This window comes from Myxocyprinus asiaticus, chromosome 2 (assembly GCF_019703515.2).
Source record: "Myxocyprinus asiaticus isolate MX2 ecotype Aquarium Trade chromosome 2, UBuf_Myxa_2, whole genome shotgun sequence".
NCBI lineage: Eukaryota > Metazoa > Chordata > Actinopteri > Cypriniformes > Catostomidae > Myxocyprinus > Myxocyprinus asiaticus.
In genome coordinates this window covers 65,485,223-65,509,976 of record NC_059345.1, presented here as the reverse complement: position 1 = coordinate 65,509,976, position 24,754 = coordinate 65,485,223, and the positions used below count along the sequence as shown (strand labels likewise).

The 24,754-nt window shown below is 39.3% G+C and overlaps 4 protein-coding genes and 1 long non-coding RNA gene across 5 annotated transcripts in view; 3 read left to right on the top strand and 2 right to left on the bottom strand.

Annotated features, from left to right (window-relative positions):
* Positions 1-24,754, top strand: part of LOC127456324 (histone H2B) — a 201,447-nt gene that overhangs the window by 48,512 nt on the left and 128,181 nt on the right. The window lies entirely within an intron of this gene.
* LOC127456385 (histone H2A-like) lies at positions 1,379-2,226 on the bottom strand. Its single transcript, XM_051724842.1, has one exon. The coding sequence runs from the start codon at positions 2,104-2,106 to the stop codon at positions 1,720-1,722; it is 387 nt and encodes a 128-aa protein (XP_051580802.1). The 5' UTR covers positions 2,107-2,226; the 3' UTR covers positions 1,379-1,719.
* Positions 2,596-3,675, bottom strand: LOC127456293 (histone H1-like). The gene has a single exon (XM_051724709.1). It carries the CDS (start codon positions 3,624-3,626, stop codon positions 3,015-3,017), a length of 612 nt encoding a protein of 203 aa, XP_051580669.1. The 5' UTR covers positions 3,627-3,675; the 3' UTR covers positions 2,596-3,014.
* On the top strand, positions 6,077-20,356 carry LOC127456500 (uncharacterized). Its single transcript, XR_007899850.1, has 3 exons — positions 6,077-6,385; positions 6,526-7,120; positions 20,230-20,356. It is a non-coding gene; the product is annotated as an uncharacterized LOC127456500 (long non-coding RNA).
* On the top strand, positions 20,596-20,916 carry LOC127449971 (histone H4-like). The gene has a single exon (XM_051713638.1). It carries the CDS (start codon positions 20,596-20,598, stop codon positions 20,914-20,916), a length of 321 nt encoding a protein of 106 aa, XP_051569598.1.

Below are 24,754 nucleotides of genomic sequence, written 5' to 3'. Positions count from 1 at the left end.
AAGAAAAAAAGGGTTATTTGTTAATTCATGAAACCTACTGTATTAACTAATGTTAACACATGGAACCTTATTGAAAAGTGCTGAAAAGGCTACCATTATTTTTATTTTTTTTAGTAATCAAATCAAATGTAAATCATCAATGTAAAAACAGCACATTTGAAATCTAAAAAAGCAAACAAACGTAAGAAATTATGCTCCAAACTATAGATGACACTAACACTGCATTGGTCCTGAGACTGCTGAGGCTCTGCAGATGGACGTATCTCGATACACATTACAAAATCATACAATGTTATTAAATATAAAAATAATATACACCTTGTGGTGTTGATATGAAAAATGAAAGTGTGGTTTATAAACGACAGAGGAAACGGATCGTGGGGAAGAAGAAAGTTCTCTTTTCCGCTTGCGTATCCCCTTAGATGTTCCACACCTTTCTGTTTAAATATTCATAAGCTACGTAAGGAACTCGTAAGCACTCCTCATTACTATGCACATATCCAAAAATAAATTTATGATATCTGAAATGACTATTTTAACTAGTAAAAATTACATTTCAACATGTAACAATTCCTTTTTTACATGTAAGAATTCAGTTACAGATATCAAGAATTATCATTTTAACTAGTGAAAATGGAATTGTTGATATCAACAATTTATATCATGTGATTAAAAGTTAAAAGGGCGTCAAAACTATGCAAAGGTAATTACAGATATCAACAATTCCATTTTCACTAGTTAAAATGATAATTCTTGATATTTATAAATGCATTTCAACATGTTCCAGTCGGGATTTCTGATATCTAGAAATGGATTTCAGATATCAATAATTTGGAGTGTAATTAATGATATCTAAAAATAATTTCTTACTAATAACAATTACATTACAGATATCAGAAATTAAAATTATCTGATATTAAAAAATGAGCATTTTTACTAGATGGAATTCAATTGTTGATATTAAAAATTGGCATTTCCACTAGTAGAAATTACATTGTTGATATCAAAAATGCTATTTTATACTTGTAAGAAAAGAACTGTTGATATGTGAAATTGGACTTTCAACTAGTAAGAAACTAATTTTTGATATCAATAAATTGCGTTTTGAATAAGAGTGAATGACATATCGGTATGAAACTTTACTAGTGAAAATTTAATTATAGATATAAAAAATTATGGTTTTTAATAGTTGAAATCCCATTTTTGATATCAAGAATTAGAATTCTAACTAGTGAAAATTTAATTGTTGATATCAACAACTCATATCCTGAGAATGAATAAAAGTGAATTCGGCTTACCATAACCGTCTCTCCAAGTACCAATATACATTTGTATTTTTGTTTACACTGTTTGCTGCACGTTATTAGAGAATCTGCTGAACAGTTTAAAGATCTTTATTATATGCTTGATTATGAACAACCACCATTACACACCTGCTTGATTAGTAATGCCATCTGTACTTTAGAGCCAAAATTAACGACTGAAAAACCACTTGATTGATCATGTGTTGCTTCATGCACGTTTGATTTCACGTGTTTAAGGCTGCACATTATTTGAGAAACAGATCTTGTAGTCTTTCATTACATATATCTCTGCGGAGTTGTGCTACTTTTATATGTAGTTTTTATTTTGCATTAAAACATAAGAACAAGTCACTCTTATTAGTTCAAGTGTGTGGCTCTTAAAAGAGCCTTTGGGTTTAAACAGACTGGAGTCCGTTTACTTGGTCTTGCCGGGTTTCTCGGTCTTCTTGGGCAGCAGCACAGCCTGAATGTTGGGCAGCACACCACCCTGAGCGATGGTCACCCCACCCAAGAGTTTGTTCAACTCCTCGTCGTTCCGCACTGCCAGCTGCAGGTGACGGGGAATGATACGAGTCTTCTTGTTGTCCCGAGCGGCGTTCCCGGCCAACTCCAGGATCTCGGCGGTGAGATACTCGAGCACAGCGGCCAGATAAACAGGAGCACCGGCACCAACACGCTCAGCGTAGTTTCCTTTGCGGAGCAGTCTGTGCACACGACCGACGGGGAACTGCAGTCCTGCCCTGGATGAACGAGTTTTAGCCTTCGCACGAGCTTTACCGCCGGTTTTACCTCTGCCGCTCATTGTGAAGTTGAAAGCACAATTTCAACAAATCAAATAAAAGTAGAAAATTGTTTATGAGTCTCTGGTTCCAGTATTTAAAGGAGACTGTCAGTCGCCCATTGGCTCGAGTCTGAAAAACATTCTAACCAATCACAGCACTTCCCTCCAAACTCTAAACTCCTCCCTCTTTCTGATGACGAGAGCCTTGCAGCATGTTTAACTCCAAAGAGGCTAATGTAAAAATAAATAAATAATAATATTTATGATTAGCATTATTATTATTGTTAGTAGTACATATAATATAAATGTCAAAGATATGTGATCATAAACACAAGCACACCAGAATAATGTTTGTAAAGTGTTTAGAAAAAAAGAGAGCTTGTACACTTACTGCTCCTTTTATTATTAGTAGTAGTAGTATTAGTATTTTTATATAAATAACCATGTGGTTATCTTTTTGACCCACACAAGAGTCTTCTTCAGTTATTATTACTAGTATTTGAAAACAAAACTCTTGTGTGTTTTAGTGAGGCAGTAAGTGTGCGAGGTCAAAGATGTCTTACCTGAAATTAAATTAGACAGAAAGGTATAATCCATTGATTATAATTGAATCAAACGTATAAAATAATCAAGTAACTTGCACTAAACTTGATTTTCAACTCGTCTTAAACAGTGATTTAAAAACAGCTCGTTACAAACTTGTCAGGTGGGGTGAGAGTTATGCTGCATAATCTTCATTTGTTTCATTAGAAGTTTCGCTTTCTGTTTGTGGCATAGATTGTGAACTCTCAGTCACAATAAACATATACTAAACCAAGAAAAGAAGACAAATGAACCCAAACCATGCACAAAGTGTTGCTATTTGATATGAATTAGTGGGTGGCTCTTAAAAGAGCCGTTTTGAGGAAGAAACTCAGTAAAGAGTTCATCTACTTCTTTTTGGGCGCTGCCTTTTTAGGTTTGGCTGCTTTCGGCTTTGCCGTTTTGGGTTTGACAGTCTTGGCCTTTTTGGGGCTCTTGGCGGCTTTCTTGGGGGCTGCTGGTTTCTTTGCCTTCTTGGGGCTCTTCGTTGCCTTTTTAGCGGCTGCGGGTTTCTTCACCTTCTTGGGGGATTTCTTGGCGGCAGGTTTCTTAGTCGCTGCACTCTTGGGCTTCTTGGCAGCAGCGGGTTTCTTGACTGCGGGCTTCTTGACTTTAGGAGCGGCTTTCTTGGCGGGTTTCTTCTCGCTCTCGGCTTGTTTCTTGTTGATCTTGAATGATCCGGAGGCGCCGGTCCCTTTGGTCTGGACCAGAGTCCCTTTAGTCACCAGACTCTTGATGGCGATCTTGACGCGGGAGTTGTTCTTCTCCACATCGTATCCACCGGCGGCGAGAGCTTTCTTCAGGGCGGCGAGAGACACACCGCTCCTCTCCTTGGAGGCGGACACAGTTTTGACGATGAGTTCACCGACGCTTGGGCCCGTTTTCTTGGGTTTAGCAGCAGATTTCTTCTTGGGCGCTTTGGCCGGCGCGGCGGCTGCAGCTGGAGCGGTTTCTGCCATCTTTCTGGTCGGATCTGTAATCTCACACACAGACAGTGTTTGAGTTCAGTAATGAAGAGCGGCTGAGCGGCGCTGCGCTCTTAAACACATCATGAGAACCGTATAGACTCAATCCGCTCGTCTCAGTGTCTGTGCGCCTCCGAGAGCCGCTCGTGCGTGTGTTTTCTCCTCTCACATTTAGAGCAAAACTGAAGCGATAAGATTGTTTTCACCCCACTAAACTATGTGAACACCGAGCAGGGGTTTTAAGCTTTATTTGGAGACGAAAACACGCGACGAGGCAACGTTTAGTTTTGCGCCTTCACATCAAACTCACGGTGAGCATCAGCCACTGGAACAAGCCGCCTGTGAATTGGATGTGTTTTTTATGTATACATGTTGATAACAGATTGAACGCGTCCTCTGTGTATTGAACACACACTTTGACAATGACTTTAATGAAATGAGCATCACTGAGGGACTTGTGGACTGTTTCTTACAGTAGATGTTTTGGGCAGCATGAAGCACACCCTCCAGTCGGAGGATCCGTGTCTGCTTGTGACTCTCATGTGTGTTCATCTGCTAAAATAGATATGATAACTAAAACAAAAACAAGAAAATACTAATTTTATGCAATAGCTGCACCTCTGTTGCCTGGATAAAACACTGTGTTACAGTTAAAATAAATGGTTTTATATGTGTGGTCAAAATGGTGACTATTTCGCAGATGTTGATAATAAACAAACAATGATGTGATAAACGCTTTTATTCATCCTTAAATTCATGGAAATTTCATTCAACACTCTTACAATTTTAGGTCTTTAGAGACCCCGCACATATATCTATCGCACATCAACAAAATGCTCAGATAGTATCAAATGTTCTAAATATTTTCAAGATAATTAGAAAATTATAAAATAACATATATTTTGACATATTTCAATGTTTTATTTTTCATGTAACAAAGAGATAATGCAACAAATCAGGACAAATCTAGAACAGGATTCATTATTTTCACACTGAAATTTCATGAGACACAGCTGACTGTGTGAAGAAAAAAACATTGAGCTACACATGTGTAATGTATGTGTAACTTATGTGTATTCTCTCAGGAACATATTGAGTCTAAATACTGTAGATGCACAACTTACATCATTTTAGTAGTACACCTAAATCACAATAGTCATATCATGCTGTTCCTGTGTTACACTTGCTATAGTTTACTTCCACCTTGTTTCTTCATCAAATAACAATGTCAAATGTAAATCAAGTCAATCACTGAAACATCAGCACCATCTTGAGTAAGAAACAGCATGTATATTATGTATGCGTACACGCATATGGAATACTGATAATTCACCATTGTTGCACAGCAAATCAATGTAATGTATAGTATTTATTTGTATGAATATAGTAATATATATATATATATATATATATATATATATATATATTGTAATAAACAAATAAATGAATATCATTTTATAAATGAATAATTCACCCAAAAATGAAAATTATCTAATTATTCACTTAACCTGATGCCATCCCAGATGTGTATGACTGTCTATCTTTAGCAGAACACAAATAAAGATGTTTAGAAGAAGATAGAGCTCTGTCAGGTCCTTATAATAGAAGTACACGGGTGCCAGCACTTTGACGGTCCAAAAGTCACATTTAGGCAGCATAAAAGTAACCTATGTGACTCCAGTCGATCAATGAATGTATTAAGAACCAAATCCATAGGTTTATATAAAAAACAAGTCAGAGATGAGGTACATGGGGTGGAAAAAAAAAAAAGGATGAGGTACAGGGGGTGGAATGAGATCCCAGGTCTATGTAAAGTCGAGGTATGCTTTTACGGGTTATCATGACACAATCTAATAAATTGTCTCCTAGCTAAATTTTACCTAAATAAAATGTAACCGTCTTGTTATTTTCTGTCTTTTTTTATCCATTTCTAAGTGAAACACAACAGTGAAACACTAAGCTTAATCTTAAACTTGGTCAAAATGCTTTTGGGTTACCTTTAAAACTGACATATATATATATATATATATATATATATATATATATATATATATATATATATATATCTATCAGTCTTTGTTATTCAAAAAAAGGCTTTATTGAAACCAATATTCGTAAAAGACTCGTTTTCTACTTCCTCGTCTCTATTACGTAATTGAGATGAATACATCAGCACAAGTCTGCCTTTGCATAAACAGGTCAAGGCCAATTTCTTCATAGAGCAGTGCTGAGATGAGAGTCGGCACAGCAGAGAGAAACACAGGGATTATTGGAGCAACAAGAGGTTTGAGATGTCTACAAAGTTTACAAAATCTTGTGCAGTGCCAGGTTGTGGAAAAACAGACTCTTTGTCTCAACAGACAAGTGTGGGTATCCTTGTTAATAGGTTCTGGGAACGTGACGTCAACAACGCAATGCATGTTGGGACTTTAGGACACGGAAGCTGTGGTGGATACTGTGTTGTATTGGAAATAGACGGCGTAGTTTTTATTATACAAATAAAAATACGTAACAATGGTGAATGCTTGTTGTGTAATTAACTGCCATAATCGCACTCACGACCGGTGTGGAAACCGTATTTCAAATGGAGTGTGATTTTTCAGCTTTCCCGCCTGGAAACAACACATTGGAACTCAGGTCTCCGAGTTAACAAAGTGGCGTCGCATGGCATGGGCAGCAGCAGTAAGACGGAAAAACATCACCTTCAACAACATTCCACGACACGTTTGTTTGTTCACGGCATTTTCACAAAGGTAAGCTATAAAACTGTTTTTGTTGTCACCGCTAGCAATGCAAACATGGCGTAGAGTTGTTGCTACACCGCTAACTTTGCACTAGTAACTGGCTGCATAGCTACATAACTAATCAAATAAATTCGGCCTTTTCTTTTTAGGCAAACCAGCCTATGAAATGCTAGAGTGTGATCCTGACTGGGTACCATCATTACATCTCGGGCACATAGAAGTTAAAGCAACGCACTCAAGGCGGTTTAACCGGAGAACACAGAGACAGCAAGCTGTCAGGGACTAACGCTGCACCTGCACCACTTGATCTAGCTGACCATAGACCAGAGATGGATGAAGCTGCAACACCAGATGATGCTTCACAGATGGATGACACTGGTTCAAAAGACTACACTGCAGAACAGCAGGGATGTCTTTTTTGTAGCTGCAGGCGTGCCGAAATTAACCGCTTGTTTAAGGAGAACAGGAGACTCTCTCAAAAGAAGATGGATGAGGATTTTTTAAAAGATGATGACGTGAAGGTCAGGTACTACACTGGGCTTCCATGTTTTGCGGTTCTGACGGGTGTGCTGACACAGCTTCTTCCCTGCCTGCCACAGACCGGCCGAAAACTTTAACATTTTCAGATGCTCCTCTCAACTCTGATGCGCCTGAGGCTGAATCTGCCGTGCGGTACCTCGTTAAGATCATCGGACCACTCTTTGTGTTCGTACGGATCGAGCCTTTTGATTTCCTTGATTTTTTGTAAGTACCGCAACTTTGCTTCCTTGTTGAGCTTTTCTCTATATAGAATCTTGCACTTGGTCTTCGTTCGGTCCATTGTAAAAAAAATTTATTTATTTATTTATTTATTTTTTTAATTTTTTTTTTTTTTTTTGTTTATTATCGCTGATAACTGATGAGCGTGTCCTAATACTACCCAGAATGCAATGCAAAGTGACGTAGTTTCCCAAGCTCTATTGTATTGCTTCATATGTTACAGACTAACTACGTTTCCATCCAAGGATTTTTTCCGAAAAAAGTTTTAGCGGATCAAAATAAAGCTGATGGAAACGCAAATTATCGCTAAAATTTGACGTGTCGACATAATATTTTTCTGTTTAACTCTAGCGCGTAAACTCTATGTCGATACAACAAATGTTGCGAAAAACTTAATGCACGAACGCTTAATGCAGCTAGATTATAACTTGATGGCTTGCGACTTACTGAATCATAATAAATGTGTCACTGTGTTTCTTATCGTGAAGAAAAGTGGCAATAAGCTGCTTTATTAATAAGAGATTTTTTATTTTTTTATTTTTTTATTTTTTTTATTTTTTTTTTCTGTGAGTTAAAGAAGGATTAAAGTGAACAGAAAGGTGAGAGGGATAGTTTTCGCTCCATAACACTGCAACAAATGATGTTTTTGATTTGTTTTTGTTTTGGCTTGTTTTTCAGTATTAATATCTAAATCTACTTTAAAACAACATTCATTTACTTTAGCAGTTATACTGCAGAAGATTTTCAAAACAATTCCACACGCCTAAAGGCGGGGGCATTGGCACTTATTTAATATGCAAAGATGTTACCCAATCATAGCAGTGGGGGTTTACATTGAAGTTTTAAAGGGGACACGACCCGAAAATTCAGCTGTTTAATCAGAGGGCCAAAAACAAAATAGAAAATGGACAATTATTTCTAAATAATGACTAATTTTGATGAAAAAATCATTATAATTGGACCTCAGTAAACGTTATAAAATAAAAATGAAAAAATGCAATTCATGACACCTTTAGTATAGCAGAAACAATGCTTTTCAAAGCATTGGTCTTTTCACTATTTCTCAAGAATAATCTGGGGAAGGAATTAAAAACTGAAGATATAAAGACACAACAAACACACATAGAGTGAATTAACAAACAAACGTACAGAGCTATGAATCTGCTAAATATCTGCAAAGATCTACACTTTAAGATGTATGTTTACCAGTGTTGTGGAGTAGCTAACTACATGTAGCTACGCTACTAATTTAATTACATTTTTTCAGTAGCTTGACAGTATCTCAGCTGCTTTTAAAACAGAGTAGCTTTTCCAGTAGCAAACTACTTTTTCCAGCAAGTAGCTGTGTAGCGTAACCAAACACTACATCATTTTGGTCAGATTATAACTAATAGCCTTCCTTATTGCGCAGAAGCCAAACTTTTACTGGCAAAACGTCCAACAGTCTGGCAGCATATTTCTGTCTGCTGATCAGAATCAGGCAGTGTCCTCTTCTTCTTTTGTAATAGCAGATCACAAACAAAAACAGTGAATTACCGTCATCTACTGAGAGCTTATTACAGCTCACTTGGATAAGAGATTGTCTGATGGTTATGTAAAGCCAGCAAACTGTACAAGACATACAGAGGCAGCAATTTCTGAACAAACAGCGAATCAGACACGAGCATCGGCGGCTTTTCTTTTGTCTGTTCTTAAAAATATAATAAAGTGTGTTTCTTCAAGCGCGTCTTTTTGACTAACAGCATTTATTGTCACGTGTCTCTCCGAGACGTCTTACATGTCACCCACCGGTTACTCGCACATGAAATACATTTGGATGAGGAGCTCGCGAACTGGATTGAGCCTGGTTATATTTTGCGGGTGGCGGGTGCTAGTTTCACACATAACAAATAACGAAAGTTCATAAAATCGCTTGTAGAAAATGCTCTTAACAGCTAAGATCAATAGTTATTGGGAAACGAGGTCCAGAACTCTATGCATGTGCGTGTCTTGGAGAAGTGATTTCATTGCACTCGTGAACAGCGGAGCTCATTGCGCACACATATCAAACCAGACATCGGCGGCTTTTCTTTTGTCTGTTCTTCAAAATATAATCACGTTTCATCAAATGCACGTCTTTGTGTCTAATTTCTTGAAATATATCACTCCGAGAAGTCTTACAGGTCGCATTCCACAGTGGCTGGTACATCAGCAAAATACTCCGCATGAAAAATCCGCATTTGGCGGGAGTTCATTTCAAAACTTGTTCACCAGGAGTAGGCTGTACGACAAATTCGGGAGAAAGGAAATCAAAACAGTGTCATTGACTTCAAGCTTTGCAATCGCACCCACACTTTCTGCTGGAAAATTCTCTCTAGAAAGTTTTAAACGATCATGTGTTGGTGAATGGTGAGACACACGGCGAGCCACTTGATTTTTAACAAAAAGCCACTTGTGGCTCGCGACCCATAGGTTCCAGACCCCTGATCTAGGATGACCATCCGTCCACTTTTTTTTTGGACCTGAACAAAGCGAACAAATATTTGTAGAGCAACCTCTGTATGTGACCTGTAAAGCTGCACTTGCATGTCAATGGCATAAAAAGTCAGAAAATACAATGAGCATGAAGGTGAGGGGAGAAACAAGCACTGAGTCTTTATTCACATATTATCCACACTAAATATTATGTGACAAGAACAAAAAAATGCCAGCCCAAAGAGAGTTTGTCATAAAAATGGGATCTTTAGGGAAGTAGCTTGGCCACAGCAGGACTGAAAAGTGTGAAGTATAGTATAAAAAATATTTTTTAATGGTGTCTAATCTTTTTTGTTTTTAATTTATACTGTTGTATTTCATTTTATGGCCATTATTAACTGTATTAATGTTACTATTCATTAAATGTATTAAATACATTTAATATGTTTAATTAAACACATTAAATTTATTTAATTAATACATTAATAAATGTCATTAGTGTACATTTTGTTATTAGTTTTATTGGTTTCATAGTAACATAAAACATTTAACCTTAAAAATATTGCCTCATTAGGTAGCTTCAACGTAGCTAGCTACTGTTTGATAGTAACTTGTAGTGTAACTACTTTTTCAAAAGTGTAAGTCTTGACTGTAGCTGAACTACTTAAAATTATGAGTAGCTTGTCAAACTACAGTTTCAAAGTAGCTTCCCCAACACTGATGTTTACACACGCACGCACGAACACACACTCTCTCTCTCTCTCACACACACACACACACACATACACTCACTCACTCTCTCACACACACACACATACACTCACTCACGCTCAAACACACACACACACACACACATACACTCACACACACTCACTCACTCACTCACTCACTCTCTCACTCTCTCTCACACACACACATACACTCACTCACGCTCAAACACACACACACACTCACACACACTCACTCACTCACTCACTCTCTCACTCTCTCACACACACACACATACACTCACTCACGCTCAAACACACACACACACACTCACACACACTCACTCACTCACTCACTCTCTCACTCTCTCACACACACACACGCACACACACATGTTGGTGCGGCTATCCTTATGAGGACTTTCCATAGACATAATGATTTATATACTGTACAAACTTTATATTCTATCCCCTAACCCCTAAACACAAAAATCTTTCTACATTTTTACATTTTCAAAAAACAAATAAAAAACAAATATAAAAAACATTTTGTATGTTTTTTAAGCGATTTGAATTATAGGGACACTAGAAATGTCCTCATGAACCACATTTATAGCATAATACCCTTGTAATTACCAGTTTGTAACCATGTGAAACATATTACTTAAACCTTAAAACACATCAAAAGTTTAGTTGAAATGTGAGGGTTTTTTTTTTTTTTTTATTCTCTTGTAACGCAATGCTCTTCAAAGTAGTATATGGAGGAACGAAGAAATTGGTTAAAATTGACGGAGCAGATTACAACAGTTTGATGACAGAGGGTAAGTTCTTCAATTAAATCTTACACACTTTTAGCTAAAGTGGTTATCGTTGCTGTGTTGAGTTTGAATGCGCTGTAATTTATTGGCTGGATCTCTATATCTCTTGTCCACCATAAAGTCAACAAGAAATTTTCAATCCATGAGAAGGATATAATTTCACAAGATGACACTGAAGGGTTTTATTCAGGCCCTGTAATTGTTCTTTTTGGAGTCGTCGTCTCTGCTGGATTTTTGGACAATGGCGACTTGTCCATCTGAAGCTGCCAAACTGTTTTCTGGACCAAGTGGTCTCGGTATGTCAACCTGTGCCCACGTGTGTCCACGACGGCAGTCAATGAGCAGAGCCAATCGGTTCAGTAGGTCCTGGCCAACTAACAGTGGTTCCGTATTAATGGGATGTATGTAAACAGGGTCTATTAGCGTCATCCCTTGAAAGGTGTCAATCCAGGCCAGTTTTGTGATAGACGACCTATCTTGCGTGTAGCTTGTGATGCTTTTGTTGCAGGTCTCTGTCTATAACAGTTTGCCAAGGGAGAGCTTTGCTCTAGCCACCTCTGCGAAGGTGTTGGAAACCATTAGACTATTTCGGAACCGATGTCAAGTAGTGCGTGGGAGCTGAATGACCAATGTGTCAGGCGTTGCCCTTACGGTACTGATCACCCAAGATGGTCAGAAAAGGAGGATGTGGCATGTTAGGAGTGACTGTTTTGGGGAGCAACTTGGACCCTGTTCCCCTTTTCTTGACCTACAAAGTAAACTTTGGCATTAACAGGAGGGGGTACATCATCTAGTCATACAACCGGGGTTTCAGTGCCGTGTTCCTTTGAGGAGGTCGGCGGACCTGGTGAACAACGGAGCACGTCAAGCTTAGTTACTAACTCAGTCAAGCGTCTCCTTATATCCTCCATTTCCTCTCTCAAATCTTGTTCTCTGAGGGGATTTGAAACCTTGTCTACCCACTCACCTTCTTGTTTGGGTTTTCGTTCAAACCGCGCATTTCCTTTCGGCCGGCGAACATTTTGTTGGTTAGGCCTGCTGTGACCCTGGGGGTGTGTATGGTTACCACCCCCCTGGTTCTGTTGCCTACCCTGCTGGCAGGGTGATTGGCGCCTCTGGGGTCCTGTTCTAGCATTCACCTTAACGCGAGGCATTTCGTTGCCTTCAAGCGCTAGGTCTGCATACGAGGCTTGGATCCACAGGGCTTTGGCATCACCTTCGTGCCCTCGGGCAGGGTGCATGTGTGTCTTCCATGTCAGTTGCACGTATCTTCTGATTTCCTGCATGGTGGGGTTGCCCATTCTGCAGTGCATTGTGACGTCATATCGCACGCACTCGTGGAGGTTGTGAAGGAAAAGAGACTTGAAAGCTTGTTCCTCCTCCAGACCTGGTTCGTTACTTCCTTGGAAGTACGTGGTTCTCAGGCATCTGTAATACTCACACGGAGGCTCGTGCCTCTTCTGGGTGATGGCGAAAGCAGCTATGGAAGCGGAGGCTTCGTCGATATACAGCGAATACTGCTCGCGTAGGGCTTTACACAGAGCTGAGTAGTGGTTTCGAGTACCAGTCGGTGGCGTTTCCATGAACGCATGGACACTCCTTACCGTGGTCTTCCATATGAGCTTGAGTTTTTCACGCGACGAAGCGTAAGGCAAATCAACCAGGCAGTGCTCAATTTCTCTGAGATAATTGTCGATGTTTGAATCTCGATTACTTGGGTCAAAGCATTCTATGTCCCCTGCGAGGGACTCGAGTTGTCGGTATGACCACGGGTCATCTGAGTCATCCGAAACACCATAGTCACTCAGATCGCTGTAGCGATGAGGACGACTTCCTCCCCTTCGTGGTAGGAAAGGAGTCCAGTCGACACGTGGGGGTGGACCCCGGGTTGCGTACAGCTCCCTGTCTAATGGTATCTTCGAGCCGCTTACACCACTCTGGGCTTGAAATTAATTGTCCCCCCTCCGTGGTGTGGAGTCAGTCGGTTTTAAACGCACGGTGGTGTGACTGAAAACTGACTGGGGGGGCAACTGTAAGGAGGGGCACCTGCATCCAACCAGCGGGCCGCTGGAGGAGTTTGAAAGGTGTCTTGGAGGACAAAGTCAGAGACTGTACCACTAGGGGCAGCTCGGCTCCTAGCGTGTGTCCCTGGGTTTCTCAGGGGCACATTTCTATGCGTAGCGCCAAAGAGGGGGCCCTCTTCTGTGTCAGATGTTGTGCTGTGCATTTCAGCTGCACTTACCTGAACTGACTCTACTCTTAGCTGAGCAGCTTGAAGCTGCCTGCGCAGGGTTTCGTTTTCCTCCTGCATCCGGGCATTATCTTCCTGTGCCTGGACTTTCTCAGCTTGGATGCACCTAACTTCTTGGTGCAGGCTGGGATTTTCCCTCTGCACCGCTTGGTAGCTGCTCTGCAGCTGGGCAAGCTGGGCCTGGTGCTCTGTGGTTTGCAGTTGGGTTCTGCGGTGATGAAGAAGGAACATTTGGCCCACTGGGTCCGGGATTGTGTGCTTTGGCTTCCCGACCGGGTTGTTGACATAATCAACTAGTTCCTGTAATGCTTTATCACAACGACTAATATTGTAGCCGTTAAGGTTCTCTCTCTCCTCTACGGAGAGACGGAGGACAGCAGCGACCACATCTTGCAGTGCTGGGTCGACTAACCTCTGTGAAGCTTCAGATCCAGTCACGTGGGGGCGACTCATTTTACTGGGACAGTAAAAATTCTTGCGACACAGTGGCTCTGATAGCTTGTTGTTTTACAGTTTCTATAATGCTAACACGAACGCACAGGTGAGAGGCTTCGACCTGTGGCTTACAGGCTACTGTTATGTAATGTGCAAAATTCACTGCGTTCTCTCTTTGGTGGACGTCAATGAAGTGATTTGGCACCTCTCTGTAATATTTAGATGAAAGCGTTAGGAGTTAAATAACAACAACAGCAGGTTTTAAGCAGACTATAGTAAATTTACCAACCCCTAATTTCTCTTAAGAGCACTTTCACACCACACTGGCTTATGTTTGGCATGTTGTGAGAAGTAAATTGTCAAACAGAACCAAACTTTTAAGTAATGATTCAAGTTATTACTTTGGATTCTTATGCATACACACTGTGACAGAACTGGCACGTAGGATGCCTCACACGGGGCACCAATATTTATGTAGGGCTTTACTGGTTGTTTAAATCAATGTTACTATCAGAAATAATTGGTAATTATTTCTTTAGTTATTAATTAATATTTAAATTAATTAATTGAATCTAACTCATTAAAACCTCATATGGGTCTCCAGTAAATGTAGTGCACTATGTTTAGGAGCAGGTTTGGTTATTAGCAATAATTAATAATTATCAAAGATAATTATTAATTATTAAAATCAATAGAACATTGATGAGAATCAGTGTTAGCTTTTTCAATCCTTTAAATCAACAATTACCAAAGATAATCGTTAATTGTTAACATCGATGAAACATTAATTAAAATTAACACTAGCTTATTGATCATTCAAATTCAACAATCATCAAAGATAATTATCAATTACAAAATGGCGGACGTGATTCTCATGGAGAATGTGTCACGCAAGACTTCCGGCCAGGGAATATGACCGCGAATGTGGGCGGAGAGAAACCAGTCAATGGCATCTACCAGTTACCGCGTGTATCCGCTTGTACGATAGCTTAGGGACAAAGCTGAGCTTTATCACGAAGCTATCTACGAGCCAAAAATGTGTGCCAGAATGTTTGTGAGGGGTCGCATGTGTGTGTGTGTGTGTGTGTGTGTTAAGTGTGTTAACTTAAGAATTAAGTGACGGCCCCAAAGCCGATTTCGCGATCATGGGAGAGAAAGCAGCTGTTAATCACTCAGAGACGCAGTGGACGGCTCGTAAACATTCCCACGTTCTTTGATTCTTTAATGGATAAACTCAGTTTGTCGGTCTCGCCCGCGATGGCGGAAATGCACAGCAGTCCAATGAGGTTGGACCACAATACAGCAAATCAAATTTGTGATAATTAATACCCTGAGTATTAATAATGAGCGGACATGGCGGTCTGTAAACTGTACAAGCAAAAACCTTGAAACACAAGAATAACACACTATAATATTCTATTTCTGCCCAGACGTAAACCTCTTACTTGAATCGAATGACGATGCAGGTGGAATGTGTGTTCATCCGTCCTTTAACTCAGACTCGGTTCCTCGAGGCTTGGGTGATGACGGGAGGCCGTTTCCTCGCTCTGTCGGCGGGCGGTATGGCTGCTGATTCTTGGCGGGCTGGCGGAGAAATCAGAAACGTCGACTTGATTGAAGATGGAAGAGAAATCTTTAATCTCTTCACTTCTGCAGGCAAACGGATGAAGATGCGGATTGCTCGGCGGTCTCCTTCGGATCCGTTAGAGTGTTCGGTTGAACACAGAGTAATCTCAACTCGTCCAGCGAGATGGAGATTGTCGGACGTTACTTCCTTGTGCCACGAGACTGCACCTGAGAGCAGCGATGAGCTGCATCTATACAGGGCGAGCAAAGTTGCTGGAGGCAAATCCCGGAAGCATTTCAGAGGTATTTCTACTCCTGATGATGTCATGGTTGAGGTGCGTTCTGTTGTGTGCCTCATCCAATAGGAGTTGAGAGTTCGATCCTTTAGTGAGCAAGGCTTCATGGGATTTGTAGTCTGTTTTGGACTCCCTTTGTTTGATTTTGGCGCGATTTTTATCAGTATAATTTATGACTTATGTGGGGGCCTGAGTTAGGTTTTACGACTGTGTTAGGCCTGCATTTGTCTTCTGTCTGACTACATGAGGCCCAACACCTGTTATACGAACACTGAATGCACACACTGTTCCACATACACACACAGACACACTGTCCCACAAACTATCATTACTTATATTGAAGAGACAATGAAAAAAGAGAAAAAAAAAAAATAACTGTATCTATCATCCCTCTAACTGTATCTATCATCCCTCTATCCGTCTCTAACTGTATCTATCAGCACTCTATCTCTCTAACTGTATCAATCATCTCTCTATCCGTCTCTAACTGTATCTATCATCCATCTATCTGTCTCTAACTATATCTATCATCCCTCTATCATCCCTCTAATTGTATCTATTATCCTTCTATCCGTCTCTAACTGTATCTATCATCCCTCTATCATCCCTCTATCTGTCTCTAACTGTATATATCATCCCTCTATCCGTCTCTAACTGTATCTATCAGCACTCTATCCGTCTCTAACTGTATCTATCATCCATCTATCTGTCTCTAACTATATCTATCATCCCTCTAATTGTATCTATTATCCTTCTATCCGTCTCTAACTGTATCTATTATCCCTCTATCCATCTCTAACTGTATCTATCATCCCTCTATCATCCCTCTAACTGTAACTATCATCCCTCTCTCCGTCTCTAACTGTATATATCATCCCTCTATCCGTCTCTAACTGTATCTGTCAGCACTCTATCTTTCTAACTGTATCTATCATCCCTTTATCATCCCTCTAACTGTATCTATCATCCCTCTATCCATCCCTCTAACTGTATCTATCATCCCTCTATCATCCCTCTTAACTGTATCTATCATCCCTCTATCTGTCTCTAACTGTATCTGTCATCCCTCTATCCGTCTCTAACTGTACCTATCATCCCTCTATCTGTCTCTAACTGTATCTATCATCCCTCTATCCATCTCTAACTGTATCTATCATCCCTCTATCATCCATCTACCTGTATCTGTCATCCCTCTATCATCCCTCTAACTGTATCTATCATCACTCTATCCATCCTTAACTGTATCTATCATCCCTCTATCATCCCTCTAACTGTATCTATCATCCCTCTATCTGTCTCTAACTGTATCTATCATCCCTCTTTCATCCCTGTAACTGTACCTTATATCCCTCTATCATCCCTTTAACTGTATCTATCATCCCTCTGTCCGTCTCTAACTGTATCTATCATCCCTCTATCCTTCTCTAACTCTAACTATCATCCCTCTATCATCCCTCTATCTGTATCTATAATCCCTCTATACATCTCTAACTGTATCTATCATCCCTCTGTGTTTCTCTAACTATATCTATCATCCCTCAAACTGAATCTATCATCTCCCTAACTGTATCTAGCATCCCTCTATCATCCCTCTAACTGTATCTATCATCCCTCTATCCGTCTCTAACTACATCTATCATCCCTCTATCCGTCTCTAACTGTATCTATCATCCCTCTATCTGTTTCTAACTGTACCTATCATCCCTCTATCTGTCTCTAACTGTATCTATCATCCCTCTATCTGTCTCTAACTGTATCTATCATCCCTCTATCTGTCTCTAACTGTATCTATCATCCCTCTATCTGTCTCTAACTGTATCTATCATCCCTCTATCCATCTCTAACTGTATCTATCATCCCTCTATCATCCATCTACCTGTATCTGTCATCCCTCTATCATCCCTCTAACTGTATCTATCATCACTCTATCCATCCTTAACTGTATCTATCATCCCTCTATCATCCCTCTAACTGTATCTATCATCCCTCTATCTGTCTCTAACTATATCTATCATCCCTCTATCCGTCTCTAACTGTATCTATCATCCCTCTTTCATCCCTGTAACTGTACCTTATATCCCTCTATCATCCCTTTAACTGTATCTATCATCCCTCTGTCCGTCTCTAACTGTATCTATCATCCCTCTATCCTTCTCTAACTCTAACTATCATCCCTCTATCATCCCTCTATCTGTATCTATCATCCCTCTGTCATCCCTCTAACTGTATCTATCATCCCTCTGTCTTTCTCTAACTATATCTATCATCCCTCTATCATCCCTCTAACTGAATCTATCAACTCTCTATCCATCTCTAACTGTATCTATCATCCCTCTATGTGTCTCTAACTATATCATCCCCCTATCATCCCTCTAACTGTATCTATCACCCCTCTATCTCTCTAACTATACCTATCGTCACTTTTTAAAATATATATATATATATATATATTTTTTTAATAATATATGTAATATATTTCCTCTTTGTTCTTTTCAATATTTCTAGCCACTCTGGACCTGAAGCATGTTCCATTTTCCTTTTCAGAAATTTAGCAGTTAGTTTAGCTCACTTGGGGCCTTGTTTGGCCATGTTGGCCTGTTCATGATGTAGCAAATTAGCTTACAAAGGGAATTATTTATAATTAATTATAACTGGTTATAATTAATAATAAATATTTAGATTAGATCTTAGAATTAACTGTAGCAGAATCGATATTACAATCATCTGATCTGTCCATCCACCGAGCAGACAATATAATTATTTATCAATTCTAGGAAGATTACTTTCCTGGCCAAGGAACAATAGCCTTCCTACTTATACAGTGCTAGCAGTAGTTTAGCATGTAGCAAGGAGCAACATTCAGTGACTTTGAATTGTGAGCGGAACACAGAGACAATCAATTGTGAATATAAGGGATTTAATAAATGAAACTATAACTAACATACAAACAAACTAAGCAAAACATACATATATAGAATGAAGGAGAGTAAGGAAAGGAGAGAGAAGAGCAGAGAAGGCAGTATTTCACATCAATTAACCACAACCTAAATGAGAATCATCAGAGGCACAATTCACCTTAAAAGGGGTTCAAACTTAAACACGCATCTAATCAGTTGTAAATGGTTACTTGCATTGGTTTGTTGCTGAATAAGAGTCTTGATGCGGTAGACGAGGTTCTCGACGATTTCTTTAGGAGTGAGTTGAAGAAGTCCACAGCAATATCCACAAAGTTACTTGAAGGTAAACACTGCCAGAAGGTTAAACTCAAGAGGAGAGTTTTGGAGTGTGTTGGTCTCAAGAAGAAGAGTTTTGAGCGATGATTAGTCTGCGTTCTGGAGTTTTAATAGTTCATTGCCGCACCCATTTTGTGGGTGGAGTGGCCAATCAGAGGCATGCATTTTGAGCGGGAGAGACATCCTTTGTCTCCGTTTATGGCCCATTCGCATTTTATTGCTGATTTGGACCGCTAGTGCAGCTTTTAATTCAAAACATAGTAAGAATTGTTCGATGCATTTCACGATCACATGGTGTACATTATTGTGTGAGAAATAAAGGGAAGATCATTTTGATACCAAGAAGGTAACCTCCAGACGATATTAAAGCAGAGATACACTCATACACTTGAATATAGGCATTTAACGTCTAACTAATACAAGTAAAGGGTTTTAACCAAGTTAATATAATAGGGGAATATACATACAACACATGCATATAGCAGATACATTTATAACTGCTTACTATGGCCTAAACTAGAGAAAATGTCTTTAGGTGTGTGTGTGACGTGTATTGGAATTACTGGAGACAGACAACTGCTCTGGTGCCTGGCACGGGGGGTCACCCCCCTTTCTGTGGAATGTGTTTGAAGCTTGAAGGAGACACTCCAGAGGCGACCTGTTTTAGCATCCTTTTGATAGTGATAAAGACCATCTGCAATTTAGCACCCATATAAATGTAAACGCGGAGGCCAGGTCAGTAATATGGGGAGTTGTGAAGTGAATGTACAAAATTAACTTTGCATTGTTTTTAGGACCATGTTCTCACATAGTGTCCATTAATGTATTGAATGTGAAAGTTATATTTTAAATTTTGACCAGTTTTCTCAAGATTTATCAATACATTGCAAATGATTTAATATATGTCTTGTGAAATAATAACTGAATTAATTTATTATACAACATAGATGGCAAACCTTATGCAATTAATAAATAGTTTAAATTTAAAATTCAGCTGACAGTAATTGACATTCAGCAAAATATGCTGGACATACAGTATTTTATGTATTGCCTCCAAAAATAACAAATTCACACAATCAAGTAATAAACTGTAAAAATTACAGCATTAAACTGGTAAGCTCTGGCTCCACCACTATCAGGCCCCATTAATTTCTCGAAGCTCTGCTACATCTAGCTTCACAGTTGGGTGCAAACTTCGCATATGCCGGTGTAGGTTGTGCGTAGAACCGGCTTTATATGAGATTTTGTTTTGGCAAATTCTACACTGTACATTATTAAAATGCATCCAAATGCTACTGTGCTTCCGACTCATTTTCCAGCTGTTGTTTTCACAGCTGTCCTTCCTCTCTCTCCTCTGCTGCTAAGTGTGTGACTGTGTCTGTGGGTGAGTTGGCTCCGCCCTCCCTCACGCATCTTTGGTTCATTGGTTGACACTGCGTGTCTGATTGACAGGAACAACAGGTGAGTCTGTTAGTCTGAGCAGACAGTCAGAACGAATGTGTGTGCGCTTGAGCATTTAGGCCTATATTATTTTATTTCGTTCTTTGAATTAGTTAATTATATTCATTTAAATCTTTTGATTATTCATATCTTAATTTATTTATATTTTTTATAAATAGATTCAGCTCTTCTGATATGCGAGTTCTTAGAGCCGACTCGTTCGCGAACGACCCATCACTAATCGTCAAGCTCTGCATATCATGTCTGGAAGAGGAACAGGGGGAAAAGGAGGTAAAGGACTCGGGAAAGGAGGCGCCAAGCGGCACCGCAAAGTGTTGCGTGATAACATCCAGGGAATCACCAAACCCGCAATCCGGCGTCTCGCTCGCCGTGGCGGTGTCAAGCGGATCTCCGGTCTGATCTGTGAGGAGACTCGCGGTGTGTTGAAGGTGTTTCTGGAGAACGTTATCCGTGATGCCGTCACCTACACTGAACACGCCAAGAGAAAGACCGTCACTGCCATGGACGTCGTGTACGCGCTGAAACGACAGGGACGAACTCTGTACGGCTTCGGTGGATAAACGACTTTATTCTCATCAGACAAACCCAACGGCTCTTTTAAGAGCCACCCATCTTCTCACTCAAAGAGACAATGTTTTAAAGTTAGTCATGTTTTATATTTAACATATATATATATATATCGATTTTAATATTAATTCATAATAATTTGCTGTTGGAAGTATTTAAGTTTTTATGCATTCAGAACATTTAAGAAGCACTTATTTCGTTCTTCATAATATCACACAAACTTAAATGAGCGGGAAAACAAAAAGTGTACAATGTCTATTGTAGGCTTTGAATTATTGAACTGCTGGCAGAAAAATATTACAATTATTTGTACACAATACTTAAGAACCACATATGTCCTTTTTTTATAATATTACTAAATGAGCGGGAGAATGAAACGAAGGAAACCGAGTGAACTATTTCAAATGTTTGATCCATTTTCCCGACCTAATGTTTAGCACCGCGTTTTGCAACAGCTAGACGTAGCAAAACTGAAATGAACAGTTTAAGAAGTCTTATTTCTAGCTTGGTATGCCATTTTCAAAAACGCCCAGGCGGAGGCACGTGTTTAGTCCACCTGTTGAATGCGTTGTGTATACTCACTGATGACCCAATTGAGTTTTGTGCTAATAGTCTGCAAAATATTCATTTATTGTAACAATTGGACAGTTTATATTTAGGCTGTTCTGCCCTACTTAAGCTCAGGAACCATCTGGTCTCTTTATGGAATGGTATTGAAGCCATTTTCTCAGTTGCAGTAATGGTTCTGTGTTGTGGCTTTTAGGACCGTACATGCCTTTCACTGTTTTTTGCTAGAGATGGTAACCCTTCTGCAACAGATTGGTGTGGGTGTTGAGGTTCTGTGGGAACTTCAAAATCGTGTATAAATGTCACATGCGACTCTCGCCAGACTTTAATTACATCAAACATTTACAAAGTTTCAAATATGACTTTGATTTTGTAACCATCAACCAACATACCTTGGATTTTTCCACAGGTGAAAACTAATGGTCAACGACCGATGGTCAATTTGCCTCAATTAATATACAAATACAACCCTAATACTTAAATATCACAAATATTGACAAATTAACATTAATTACTGAACTACTAATCGAACTACACACTAAATACTAAACACAAACTATTATAATCAGTTATACCACGGGTCTGTTGAATGATGGACGTTCTAAGGTGTGCAGTTATTTTTCACCAAAACAGGGCTAGGAAGTAGATCCAGGTCTTGAAAGCAGCTCCATATCACTCCACCAAATTAACTGAAATAACAGAAAATGTATCCACCTTTTTCCTGGAGGTCTTACTGGGGAGACGGATGTGGGAGGAGCTTCTGTAGTCATACTGTAGCATTCGCTCGCTCCGGCTGCAGTCTTTTTAGTGAGTATTGTGTTTGTATTTGTATGTTTTGTTAAAGTCGTTTTATCTGGAACACGTTTAGCTGTCCTTACGGTGTTCAGGGACAACGTGCGGTTCATGGCTGTACATACAAAAAGGTGAAGCTTAATCTGTGGCTTAAGAACAAGAGTGTTGCATACACAGACCAAAAACAAAGGCAGACCGCTCCTGTCAGCGTTGGTACCGATGATGAAGCTAAACGAGCATGGTTAAAAAACCTGAACTTAAAGAAGCCTCACAATACGGTTCATGTGTGCTCGTTTCATTTTGTCGACAAAAAGCCGATGGAGGACAACCCATACCCCACCCTGTTTCTGGGTTACGATATGCCACCAGAGAAGAGACGCCGACTCCTCGGGAGGGATGACAAATGTCTCTCACCAGGTTAGTTAGCCTACATTATTATGCGTCACACAATGTTCATTGTTCACACAGAACCCCTTATTTTTGGATTGTGCTAGAATCTGACATACCAGACTACCTTTTAGGAGATTGAGAAAATGCATCATTTGTTAGAAGTTATGTATACGAATAATTCCATTGATTGAACATTTGTTTATTCTTTCAACTTTCTGGCTTTAAATTATGTTACTTAAATGTTTTTCAGTTGTCTTAGTAAACTACTGTTGGTCTTATGTTACACCCTAAATGTGCAATTCATACCTGTAACCTGCAGGTAGCTGGATACGATGGATGTGTCAGAGTCTACTGCAAAGACCTTTCAGAATGCCCAAACACAGTGGCCAGACCCATGGATGGAGGACCACACCTACTCCAAAGAGTCTACTATCAAATGTGGCATGACAATTGCATCATCACCAGAGATGTCACAGCCTGTTGCTAATTGTACATTGCAAAATGATGCTGACTGCCTATTGTACACCAGGGTTCCACTTCTGGAGTTTCACACAGTTGTATCCTGCTTACAAGGCTTTGCTCCTGCTTCATCTTCAATACCTGTTGTTGACCAAATTCTGATGAGATTGATGAAACTAAGACAGAACTTTGTCATAGCTGATTTGGCAAGATGCTTTAAGAGGTCACATGGTCAGGTTAGTAAAACCCTGACATTTTGGATAGATGTTATGTATGAGCATACCAAGGATCTTATTCCATGGCTGCCCTGGGAAACAATAAAGACCACTTTTCCACAGCCTTTTAAAGACAATTTCCCAAATACTACTTGTGTGGTAGACTGCACCGAAACTATCTAGCAGAAAGCTACAAATCTAGACTCTAGAAGTGAATCTTACAGCCACTACTACGCCAGTAATACTCTGAAGTATCTAGTAACAACTGCTCCATCTGGAATAGTGATGTTCATTTCAGAACCTTATGGTGGCAAATGCAGTGACAGGTACATTACACAGAACTCTGGATTTTTGGACTATTTGCATGCTGGAGATGAAGTGTTGGCGGACCGTGGCTTCACCATTAGGGACCTGCTGGAATAACGTAAGGTGAAGTTAGTCATGCCAGTGTTTACACGCAAGCAGTGCCAGCTAGTAGTAAATATGATGCACCAAATGACAAAAAATGATTAATGACCTATGATTTATGACCTAACAGGTGTACATTTGACCTTTGCTTCCTCCTCCTCCCTCTAGTTGTTGTACATGATATGGTATGATGTGTTTGGTCAGCTGTTATGACCTTCCTCTGAACTCAAACAAAAAAATAGTGATTAAATAATACAATGTTGTAATCACCAAGATGTTTTTCAAAACATGATAAAGTAATGTGTGTGGGGTCATATTATTTTTATTATTATTGTAATTATTATTGTAAGACATAATAAGTAGTATTTCATTTAAACGGTGTTTAAATGATGTATCTTTAATGGTGTAATGCTTAGTGCAATACTGAGGTGACTAAATAATGCATGGTATAAGAATTTTTTTTTTTTTAACAAAGGTAAGAAAGTGTCTCTCTAAAACAATACATATAAGATGTGCCACAAAGCAGCTTACATATTCACTTTAAAATGATGAATAAATGGTTTAACAAAGGTAATGTTTGGCATTAGTTTAACAAATAGGTTTATTTTACTAAAACACAATGTATTTCATTTTAGCTATAGCTCTAACAAAAAATGTCTTACATTTTTACTTTTAACAAAGCGGTGAAAATGTGTTGCTAAAACAATGGATATTGGCTGTGAAGCAAACTCATTCAGATTTTCACTTTTAAAGATAATGAATAAATGGTTTAACCTAGATAAAGTTTAGCAATAATTCATCAAACATGGTTATGTTACTAAAACACAGTAATACATTTCATGTCATTTTAGATGTAGCGTTAACACATACTCTTATTTTTATTTTTCTAACAAAGTTAAGAAAGTGTTGTTATTTTACTTTTAACAGTAAGATGTGTTTCTAAAACAAAGACTACTGTTATGCAGCAAAACTCACATCTGCTTTAAGTATGAACAGTTTA

What these genes read in the sequence shown, in the direction of transcription:
- LOC127456385 (XM_051724842.1), bottom strand. Translation starts at nt 2,106, where the DNA reads ATGAGCGGCAGAGGTAAAACCGGCGGTAAAGCTCGTGCGAAGGCTAAA.
- LOC127456293 (XM_051724709.1), bottom strand. Translation starts at nt 3,626, where the DNA reads ATGGCAGAAACCGCTCCAGCTGCAGCCGCCGCGCCGGCCAAAGCGCCC.
- LOC127449971 (XM_051713638.1), top strand. Translation starts at nt 20,596, where the DNA reads ATGTCTGGAAGAGGAACAGGGGGAAAAGGAGGTAAAGGACTCGGGAAA.